This window comes from Astatotilapia calliptera, chromosome 14, assembly GCF_900246225.1.
Source record: "Astatotilapia calliptera chromosome 14, fAstCal1.2, whole genome shotgun sequence".
Classification (NCBI taxonomy): Eukaryota; Metazoa; Chordata; class Actinopteri; order Cichliformes; family Cichlidae; genus Astatotilapia; species Astatotilapia calliptera.
In genome coordinates this window covers 24,827,219-24,839,400 of record NC_039315.1, presented here as the reverse complement: position 1 = coordinate 24,839,400, position 12,182 = coordinate 24,827,219, and the positions used below count along the sequence as shown (strand labels likewise).

The 12,182-nt window shown below is 41.5% G+C and overlaps 1 protein-coding gene across 3 annotated transcripts in view; it reads right to left on the bottom strand.

Moving 5' to 3' along the window:
• Positions 1-12,182, bottom strand: part of lekr1 (Leucine-, glutamate- and lysine-rich protein 1) — a 105,270-nt gene that overhangs the window by 60,947 nt on the left and 32,141 nt on the right. For all 3 annotated transcript variants that reach the window (XR_003274389.1, XM_026191515.1, XM_026191514.1), the window contains one exon: positions 2,550-3,034. Coding sequence is in view for 2 of the 3 variants with exons in the window: in XM_026191515.1 (XP_026047300.1) it covers positions 2,550-3,034 (485 nt within the window). In the remaining variant the exon portion in view is untranslated. The remainder of the gene's footprint in view (positions 1-2,549; positions 3,035-12,182) is intronic.

Below are 12,182 nucleotides of genomic sequence, written 5' to 3'. Positions count from 1 at the left end.
TACAGCAAAAACAGCATGATAACCTCCTTGTTACTAGGATAAACCTTTGGTTGCCAGGTGATGGTACTCATTTTTTTTTCTATTCTGCAAATGATCACATGTAGCTGTGTCCAATTGGTCCTGCGATTGAAACTTTTCAAGGTGATTGTTGACAGACAGCTGAGACACTGCAATCAGTGGGAGTCAGCCCTAAATTGCCGTCCTGCAGCAACTATTCGTGGAGGACTTTCTGTTTCAGGTCTATGAGATTCTGGCTGAACAATGAATGTATATAGTCAATTTTAAACTTCTGTTTAATGTTACAGACTTTCCATCTACAAATCTGTTGTAGACAGCAACAGATTTGCAACTTTCATGGATTTATCACAGTTAACTGGGTATTATCACAGATTACATGTAATTGCCAACTTCACCATCTTGACAGATTAACTTTAAATATGGCAACTAACTGAAAGTGGTCGCAAATCTTGCCCCCGCCTTTGATGCAAGCATTTCAAATGCAGCAAATTTGCAAATTCATTGCGCACAGTCACAATGACTTTCGTCAGGCTGCTGTCTCACTATTTCCTCTGGTGTGACTGTAGTAATATAGATCATCCTATTTGTGCTGTGTGTGACCTTGTGACCAAGCCACCTCATGGCTTGCCCAAGGCTTCCAGTCAGCTCCTACTGACTAGGAGATAAACAGGTTTCCACTTTTCTCATTTAAAGAACTATCTTGTGTGTTGTGTACACATGAAAAAAGTGGTTTGGGCTGACAGATACTGGGAGACTTTAAAAGTAGATCTTGGCTCGAAAGAGGCTCTTGCAGAACAACCACACATTTCCACTTTCTGCATCTGATCATGCAGAAGGTTGGTGGAGAAACGCTACAGCATTATTACCAAGAACTACATGAAGTCATCAAAACTCATGCTGGAGTAATAGGTACAAGATGTCTCATCCAAACAGGCCAACAAAGAGAAAAATGTCAATCAAGGGAAAACTCCTGGGAGGGCCTTTATTTGAATGGCTTCCAAATGAGCTAATGTAGAATTTTTTTATTGTCAGCGTGTGTTTTAATGAACGACCCTTTAAATCTGTTGATCCACAATATCCTCTCAAATTTAATGGTGTAAACCGGTAATTTGTGGTTTGCAAGGTGTACGTGCAGGTGTGTGTGTCAGTCACTTACAGGGCGAGTTGCTTTAGAACTGTGTAATTTTTTTTGTTTTGTTTTATAACAGCACAGACTTCTAATAGTTTGGGCTGTTCGTAGCTTTCTCATGAGTCACAACATTAAATGCATTTCCTACATATTCCCCATAAACGCAGCAACGTAAGCAAGCCTTTGATGGTTGTTTGTTCGCGGACGCCTGCTATTTGATTACCAAAAATGTGAAGGCTGATGTAAGTAAGCCAGCAGGAGTCTTAACCACCTGTTTGTTTGTTTGTGTGTGAGTGAGTGTGTGTGTGCACCATATTACGGATAAGTGCAAACACACACAAAAACCGACTTTCCCTAACTCCATGATGTCAACTTTTCCTGAACTTGAGCATACTAAGTGGGAAAAAAAATTAAATGGCAACAGCAAATTTACCATCGTCTTCATGATTCTTCAGCACAGACACACACACACACATACGCACTAGGGATTAATATTAGCTAAAACTAATATACAGTATGTGTTTATAATAATTGCAAACTATGATCCCTCTGCTATACATTTTATGAGCAGCATAAGCAACTCCACTACTGGTGTGCACTTACATTTCCCAGAATAGCTGTCAACAGCCCTCTGGAAACATGCCGGAGCCTGTTGCATGCAGCTGATACAGTACATGTGTAGGCGGGTAGAGGCACAGCAATAAATGATGGGCCGAGAAAGCTGGTTTTAATGGAAAAAGCTGTCTATCAACTTCCTTCCGTGTGAGTGTTCAGTGCCAACGCATGACAGTGAGTACTGAATATCATCTTTCCTCTTTAAAACTGAGGGTCTTGGGCAGCCACCTGTAAGCATTTTGCACTGGTAGAGCATGCTTTAGAGCAAACTGCTTTTCTTCTACTACAGAAAAAAGGAGAAATTTCATCAGTGCTCACAGGGTAATTAGATAAAAGCTGTCAGTCAAGCAGCAACACTGCAAAGCTCCAAAACCTGCAGGGATATCTTTTGTCCAACAAACACCTCCACACATCCTGATCCAGAAATAGCCTCTGCCCTCCCTTGCATCTTTGCTGATCCAAAGTGAAAGGCGGTATGTTTTTACTTAACACAAGTTTTTTAAAAAAAAGCTCACTTTCCTTTTGGCTCATTATCCTCACATTGTAACAGCGCCCAAAACAGGCACTGGGCTATGATGACGGTGTGGAAGATGACTGCAGAAGTTATAATTACAGAGCAAACTATATTTCAAGATGTGGGCCTGCGGGGTAGCTGATGTGCCTGAGAGTCGAGTTTTTGTGTTTTTGTGTGAATAACATGACTCACGGGATAATTGCCCACACGAAACCTGGCAACGGCGATCATTTCACACCAGTGATGGGAAGTACAGACACCTCCAAACCTCACCTCTCTTCCAGCTGTTGGAGTTCTTTTCTCAGCTCGTCTGAATTTTTATTGGCCTTTTGAAGTGCGTCACGCAGAACTTTCTCTCTCTCGTCGCTCCTCCTCTCCAGCTCTCCTCTAACTCGACTCTCTTTTTCGTTATATATTTTCCGACGCTCCTCTTCCACCTCTTTCCTTGTACTCTCAGATTCTGCTTCAAACTCATCTCTCAGAGCTCTCACTGCATTTTGGTTCCTCTCTTCTAGCTCTTCTCGTGTGTTTCTCTCTCTGATTTCTGCTTGTCTCTGCATCTCCAGCCGAAGTGCCCTCTCCCACTCCAACCGGCCCAGCTCCAGTGCTTCACGCTGGGCCTTCTCTTTTTGGGCAGTCTCTCTCAGGTCCTGGAGCTCAGCTTCTAACTGAGTCAGCTCGGTGCGGAGCTGCTGAAACTCGTGGAAGATGAGGTAGCTTACGCCGCAGTAGCAGCACACCGTCTCAGTGCGCTCCATCTGAGGGCAAAAACAAACAAGGTGTTAAAAATACTAAATGAAGTGCAACTATTTAGAAAAACATTTTCACACCCGCACCTCTCTATAGCTGAGTCTTCATTTGAAACAAGTGGTTATCTATTTAGAGTATTAACACTAACTTAAAAAACAAAGACGTGACCAGAAGAATTGATTGTGCTTTGAATCTAATTGATAGCAGCACGAAAGCACAACCAAACCACTTTGGTGGCATGTCTAAAAGAAAAGAAGAAAATCCACAATTTTTATTTTAAAGCAAAGGACGTAACAACAGTTGATACAACTAGCTGCATCACTGATCACTTTCACACTAAATGGACAGTAAATTCTGCAGGATCACATTATTTAATTGCCCTTTAGGTATATCATTATTATATCAGATATGGGAGAAAGTTGCCCTGTTACAGCTGGGTTTGCCCCTTCACATCCCTGAATTGAATAAACAATTAAGAAAATGGATGGCTGTCCTTCTCTTAAGTGAAGGTGAACTGGCTTCCTCTTGCTTTGTAAGTCAAGTTTTATAAGTCTACAAGTCGTTTTTACTTCACACTACACTTTTTAAAGTAATGGACATGTAAGATGGCGTAAATTTCAAAATATATGGTTGAATATAAAATTTACATACAAAACTTTTGATAAGATAAGATAAGATAAGATAACCTTTATTAGTCCCACACGTGGGAAATTTGTTTTGTCACAGCAGGAAGTGGACAGTGCAAAAGTTATGAGGCAAAAATTAGAATACAATAAGAATAAATACAGTACACAACTGTACAGAATAGAATAAAATAAAATACTATATACAGTAGAATAAAATAAAATAAATATACAATAAGATAAAAATAGAATACAAATACAAATACTCTATACAACTGAGTAAAAATACAACGATGACAGAAAGGATTATTGCACTTAGTATTATTGCATATGTATGGATGTGTGTGCTTGATCAGTTAAAGTCTTTATTATGGAGTCTGACAGCAGTGGGGAGGAAAGACCTGCGAAATCTCTCCGTCCCACACCGTGGGTGCCGCAGTCTCCCACTGAAGGAGCTGCTCAGTGCTGTCACAGTCTGCTGCATGGGGTGGGAGATGTTGTCCATCAGGGATGACAGCTTAGCCGCCGTTCTCCTGTCACTCACCACCTCCACTGGGTCCAGAGGGCATCCTAGAACAGAGCTGGCCCTTCGGATCACCCTGTTCAGTCTCTTCCTGTCCCCAGCAGAGATGCTGCCGCCCCAGCAGACCACGCCATAAAAGATAGCAGAAGCCACAATAGAGTCATAGAATTTCTTCAGGAGTGGGCCCTCCACTCCAAACGACCTGAGTCTCCGCAGCAGGTACAGCCTGCTCTGCTCTGATCATAAGTACTTAATGTCCATACCGAGAGTCAAACTAATCCTATAGTTCTTGGGGCGTGTCTACTGTCACTGAAACTACCAGGAACCACTGAAACTCATGAATCTCCTCTTTCTACCCATGTCAATCGTTAACAACTGCGAGATTAAACCACTTTGAAACCAGATGATTCTTTTTGATACACCCTGTATATAGCATATATTATGCAAATAAATTGACAATCTATCATTTTTTGTCTGATATCAAACTAAGGATGAGTTTAGAATATGATTTTAATGGGTTAAATCATGTATGGGGAGACTAAAGATAGCTAACACATTCAGACTGTGAACTGCAGGTCCTGTTATTGATCACAATCTGCTTTAACCACTGTATCAAAAATGTATTTTTACTCTATCTGTCAGCAGTTCAAAGTTGTGGATGCACAGATACTCTGATCCCTCCTTCAGATTTTGTCTTCACCGATGTCTGTCCTCTCTCCTAAATAATTCCTGCTTTCTCTGTACATGTCAATGTACTCTCTCCAAGCTTTTTTCAGGCTTATGAGGGATAAGATTGTATCCCTAGAGCTTTCATCTTCATGATGACATGTTACAGCGAGGCAACAGATATTTGGATGGCATGCTGTCAGCTCCCATGTCAGAAAGCTCCAAATAAATTGCTACATGATGTAAACAAGATGAAATAAACTTGCAGACAAAGCTGGTATGCTTGAGAGTACAACAGCGTACAAAACAGATTATTTTGGTCAAGTCTCAAAGGTTAAGTAATTGCTTTTACCCATTTGACGATCTATTAGTTCGAGAGTACTTTCACTATCTAGAAGTAATGACCATGAAATTTGGTGTTCACATTTATTTGTGATATTTTAGTGGTTTTGTGATTGCAATGACACATTTAGACATCTATCGTTCACAGGGATTACTGTGGAGATTCTTGCTTCACAAGTGAACTAACCCATTTGTTTTAAGAACCCAGTGACCTTTCCCCAATTTTAACACAAGACCCACAATCCATGGTAGTACATGGCACTGGTTATTTTATTTCAGACTCATTTTATTCAACTCCTCCTTTCCAGAGCATGACAGAGGAAAGGAGAAAAAAGTAAAGTAATAAACATTTAAGGGGTGAAACAGGACATTTGAAACAATATATTTTCACTGGTTGTGTGTATTTTGAAAAATTATGTTAAAGTATGACTGCAGGCAAGCAAACCTTTAGTATTATTTATTTTATTTTTAATAATATTATTTATTACAACTCCTTGCAAAATAGATGGTGGTTTTTTATATTTTATATATATATATATATATATATATATATATATATATATAAATAAATTCATCATTTACATTATTTCCATAATAAATACACACTAATTTACTTTGAGAATAACATTTGAGCATGTGATAGAGAGAGCTTTCACTGAGCTCTATAAGGTCGTGTGAAACATTAAGTACAACCTTAATTCTTGCACAGGAATAAAGAGGGTACATAGAAGCAAGTGTGAGGACCTCTGTAGAAGCAGAGGTTTTGGTAATTTGTTGCTCTGGTGTATTCGGGTGTTTGTTAACATAATCCTGCAATCTTCTTAGTTGTGAACACCACAGCGAATTCTCCCCAAGATCAGACCCTGGAATGCTCATAGAAATTGCAAAAACAAAGAGCTACACTGCAGACTCTACAGACCTCAGTTAGCAAGTTAAATGTTAAAGTTCACAAAGGTGTTCATAAAATATCAGAATCAGAATCAGAATACTTTATTGATCCCTGGGGGAAATTATTTTTTGTTACAGTGCTCCATTTTAAACCAACATTAAGACAAGACAGACAATACGCTAACTAAGAATAGTACAATATATACATATATATACATACATACATACATAAGTCACTCATAAATAAATAGTTGGAAAAGAAACATGTGTAGCTGTAGCAGCAAACAGTGTGTTAAGTGGATGCGTTGTACAGGGAGATGGCCACAGGCAGGAATGATTTCCTGTGTCGTTCAGTGGTGCTTTTCGGTAATCTCAGTCTCTCACTGAACGAGCTCCTGTGACTGACCAACATGTCATGGAGTGGGTGGGAGGTGTTATCCAACATTGTCTTTATCTTGGACAGCATCCGCCTCTCCGACACCACCTTGAGGGAGTCCAGCTCCATCCCCACAACATTGCTGGCCTTACGGATCAGTTTATTAAGTCTGTTGGCATCTGCTACCCTCAGCCTGCTCCCCCAGCATGCAACAGCATAGAGGATCGCACTGGCCACCACAGACTCATAGAAAATCCTCAGCATTTTCTGGCAGATGTTGAAGGACCTCAGTCGCCTCAAAAAATAGAGACGACTCTGGCCCTTCCTGTAAAGTGCTGTGGTGTTTTTAGCCCAGTCCAGTTTATTGTCAATGTGTACTCCAAGGTATTTATAGTCCTCCACAATGTCAACACTGACCCCCTGGATTGAAACAGGGGTCAAGTGTTTCCTGGTCTTCCTGAAGTCCACGATCAGTTCCTTGGTCTTTGCCACGTTGAGCTGCAGATGATTCTGCTCACACCACGTGACAAAGGAGTCGACCACAGCCCGGTACTCTGTCTCATCATCCCTGCTGATGCATCCAACCACCGCAGAGTTGGATGCATCAGCAGGGATGGCCTCACACCAACTGTTAAGAGGTGGAGGGATGATGATTTGGGCTTGTTTTGCAGCCACAGGACCTCGAAACCTTGCAGTCATTGATGCAACCACGAACTCCTATGTAGACCAATGTATTTTAGAGTCAAATATGATGCCATCTGTCCAAGAGCTAAAGACTGGCCTGAAACTGGGTGATGCATCAAGACAAATATCCCAAGCACGGCAAAAAATCTACAGCAAAATGACTGAAAAAGAAAAGAATCAAGATGTTGCAATGGCCCATAGTCCAGGCATCAACCTGATTAAAATACCTTTGTAGGACCTTAAGAGAGCTGTGCATCAACAAATATGCAGAAACCTCATTGAACTAAAGCTGCATTTTAAAGAAGAATGTGAGAGGCTGATAAAAAAGTTTTTGCCAATAAAGAAGCTTCTACAAGCTTAAAAGTGTGCTTAGTTTTTAGCAGGACTGTACAGAGTCCTGCCAAAAACTGTCTTCTTCACATGACTATAGACAGCTTTCAAATAGTGTCTAGAAATTCCATTACTTGTCCTTTGAGATGATCTACAAACACGTCTAAAGACATGCAAAGATACTAAACATGAAAAGACAGTCAATAGGACAGAGATCAAAAGCCATTGCTTCAAAGTCCTGAAAGACACTGAGAAGGGTTTAATTAAATGATCTCCAGTCCTGTTATCTCTTGCTTCCTCTGTGCCTTGTGTTTCTTTCTTCTTTACAGTTAAGACAGAAGTCAAAGGGAATACGAGGGTAATCGGCATGATTGAAAGAAAACACACCATCGTGGCAAAGTGCTTGTCACATGACAAATGATTGACAGGTGACAGGTTAATCAAGATAGGCCCTGTTTCTCTGTCTCTGCAGCCGCCACAATCAACTTTCTCTTTCTGTGCCCCCCTATCAGAGTGCTCCTGCTCTGTGTTAGCACCTTGTCAATCCATATCAGGTAAAGGTGCAGATTGCATCTGCCTCATGTCATCAAGACAGCGGGAGTCGGTCTTTCAGCAGCCACGACACACAGACAGACAATTAGAAGATCACTTTGTATGCGCTCATTATGCTCAGCGATTAATAACACAGCAATCCTGAAGGCTGAGGGCACGGCTCTACTGTTACTACTGAAGCTGATCCAGAAATTTAAATCAGCTGACATATAGTTGGTATAATGTTTGCAATATTCACCATCTAGCAGTATTACATTGCTATACACACACACACTTGTTAATTCCCACTCCTAAATATTTTAAGCAAAGTATGTTCACGTCTTAGCTTCACACGATCCCCCGTGCTTTTGGATGCTTGAAATGACTAAGGAGTGCTCCTAATGGGCTCACTAAATGTTATTTTAAAGTTCCTATTGTTGGATGTTTGGCCTGATCAAGGTCTACAAACAGGCTGACGGGGGGGAAAAGAAACAAAGAAGGCAGAAAAGAAAGAGAGAGGGGGGGGGGAGTGTATTGTGCGGGTGGATGGAGAAAAAGCTCCACAAGATGACAACCTATTACATTATATTGCCACAGAATGCACTCTGGAGAATCAGGCCTATTATCTATTTGTGAGTGTATTTGTTAGAGCGAGAGAGACAGGGAGATCCGGGGAGAGTTAGAGCGTGCAACTGTGAGCAATATTTGGGACTGAGACTCAGGGGGGTTTAGTGTTTACTGTGCAGATGTCCTTGTGGTTCCTTCAGGCATAGATACAGCAAAGACTACTAAGTGTGTGTGTGTGTGAGAGAGAGAGTACGGTTTATATTTTGTTGGAAAATGCTTATGCATGTAAATTTGTGTGCGTTTGAGCGTGCATGTGGGAGGGTGGGTGTGGTGAGAGAGTTCTTTATGCCAGCCATGATGACGTAGCCATGAAGACAGACAACAAGGGGGCAATACACACTGTTTAAGTGACCTGAGGGCTGAATTGTGCCTCCTCCATGGTTTCAGACACACACACACGTACACAAACACACACAAAGACGCTTTCTCACACTGCTCAAACAGCCTAAAACACATTCTGCACGCACGGAGGCAGATGAAAGGCGGTGGCAGACATTGACAAAACAAACGGACACGTTAAAACCGACCCTGATACAAGCACAAACATGTACATGGTATACACAAAGGATGCAGAGATAGGCCGGCACATACAAAGGCAAATTTAGTCATATAAGCATTTACAGGCCAACAGGAAACTTACACAATCACTCGCCATTAACAAGCACACACACACACATTTATACACACCCTGAGGGCAGAATGTCTGCACCACCAGTGGGTTGTGTGCTCCCGTGACTGAGTTCAAGCCCGCGGGGAGACCCCTTGCCCTGGGCACTGACACGTTCACTTAGTGCTCAAATGGCAAAAAACAAAAACAAACCTAACCTCTCCACACGCTCGCACATGACTACTACGCCGGGCATGGGCACAGACGCCTGGAGAAACACCTGACAGGAGGAGAGAAAGAAAGAAAGGCGACACATTAAAACTGCGGAGTGACAGAAAAAGAAAGGGAAAAGTGAGGGAGTGAGGGGGAAGGGGAGAAAGGTCGTGTTGCCCTTTGAATGTTTCATGCCAGCAGCCGATGCTTCTCTTCTACACACCAGACCTCTTTGTCCTCCAGTGCACACAACACAGCTCCCTCTCTCTCTCTCGCTCTTATCTCCCTTTCATTCTGTCCCTTGATTGACTCCATTAGCATGCTGGACTGTTGCCAAAGTGGTTTAAAACATTAGATTTCAGACCACATAAGGCTCTTAAACTTCTACCACATTGGTTTAATTACTCAGGCAATGAACCCTGTGTTTTATATGTATGTTTAATACATATCTGCTCTGAGAGAGATTGTTAGTCAGCCTACATAACGTTCAAAATTATGCAAACCATGCATTACTGCCTCAGGGTGCATTGGCAAAGCTGTAGCTATGTAAGTGTTTGTGTGTCTGTCTCAGTCCTCAGTCAGTAACTACTGACTGATCACTTATACTTTAACTGAATGTACGGGTTGTCTCCACAACTATTAGGTATGAAAACTGTAGCCTGTGTTATGTGACTTGCAACACGTTTACAGTCCCTGTTATCACCAGAATTCCTCTATATTCCATCAATTAAACATGGTGCTATTACTTCTCCCCTGATGTGCAACACTTAGTTGGGCTGGGGTTCCAGTGGAAACAACAGGGTGGGGGTCGTTTTGTGTGTGTGGTTAGTGTCTTTCCAGGACAAGAAGCATAATTAATGTACGTGATGACTTTTTGACTGTCTGCATGCGTGTGTTTCTGTGCAGTTGTCATTGTAATCATGCAGACAGCAGAAACATAAATTCAATTCAATTCAGTTTTATTTATATGGCACCAAATCACAAAAATAGTGGCTTTAAGGTGTTTTATATTGTAAGGTAAAAAATCTTACATTAGCACAATCATGTGACCCCGACGAGCAAGCACATGGCGACAGTGGGAAGGAAAAACTCCCGTCTTCTCCTTTCTTCTATCTTGTTAATAATTTTACTTTTTCACTGCATATATTGTCAAATATTTCACAAATCCTTTCTCCTTTTACAGCCACTCCGGCATTCCTTTTCCTGACATTTTACTCCAGTTTTCCTTCCACTTTGTCCTTGCCTCTTTCTTCCTCCTCCCAAACAACTGTCCTTTCCCTCCCTCTCTTCCTGCTCATCTCCCTAGGCCAACTCTGCTTCCTAAGCTACAGCTGCCGTGACCCATCTGGCTCGTCAAAACACCAGAAGTGGGTCACTGCCACGAACACAGACCCTTCATGTTGCGCACGTACACATATGCAGACATCAGATACGCACACATGGACACAGCATACCCCCTCATGTTCATTCACACACCCAAGCATGCTTTCCGTGACCAAAACTGGCCCAACAGGCATGCAGCTACTAACACACAAAAAAGCCCCATGCACTGAACACACATACACAGCAGTATGTACCTCCGTCTGCTGTCACACATAATAGCGCCGTGAAATACTGCAAATTTTGATATTGATGGAACAGTCGTAATTTATGAGATGAATGATCGTCAGTTTTAAATTTTGAACACGTTTTAACGATCACTAGATTACTCTGATTTTTACGTTCCACAATAATTAACACAAAAAACATACCTTTTTCATGTATTTTGAAATTTAGTTTTTAGGAAACCTAGAATGTAATCTGTCTCATAAGCAGCAGACAACAGACTCTTCAAAAGGCTTAGACGAGCTTGTTTTGGTCTTCTTAAACCTTAAATATAACTTTAGCTGTCGTACTGCAATTTCATAGTACTTAGACAGACACTAATACCATTCCATATCATCTTAGCCAAAATCTGACCCAAGAAAGAAAAAAAAAATCATGTTTTTTTCCTATTTTTATATTTGTCAAGTAAGGCCAACACTTTTGGTGCAGCGTGCAGGTTGCTCACAGTGCACAGAAACAGAGATTTGTAGCAGGCCACTGCAGATATTCACAGACAGACAGACTAAACAGTTTATTTTCCACTAATCCTCGGTACTTGAAAGCCACGTACCCTGTTGTGTAATTTTGGAAGGTAATATATAACCCACATGCACATACATAAAGGGGCAGAAATAGGGAATAGTGAAAGAGATGTCATGCTAGAAATGTCATTTTGGGGTACAAGGCACTTAAGCATTTTTTGGAGGGTGGGCTGGGGGGGGGGGGGGGGGGGGGTGCCCAGGGGATTAGAGGCATTAGGATTAGATTTAATCAAGTGATATGATGAAGGGCGGTGGATTTAGAGGAAAAAAACAAAGGCAAGTGTACCTGTATCCTTCAAAACGCTTTCGCTTTCCAATTCTCTCTCTCGCTCTTTCAATCTAACAAATGCTTTCTCTCGGCTATCTGCTAATCTGGCACTTCATCGTGCTTCTGCCTCTGTCCGTCTGTGAAATCACAGACATGGCAGATCACGCAAGCATTTAAAGAAGGGATTAAGTAGTTAAGGGACTTACCCGTGGGGGTTTTTTTGTGGGTTTTTTATTCCTAATTTTTTTTAATGATTTTCTTTTTTGGGCTGTGACATTATGAAGGTGCTTGTGGAGTGTGTGCACTTTAAAGAAAACACTGCCCTGCTGTGCTCTTCTTTTTTCACATGACA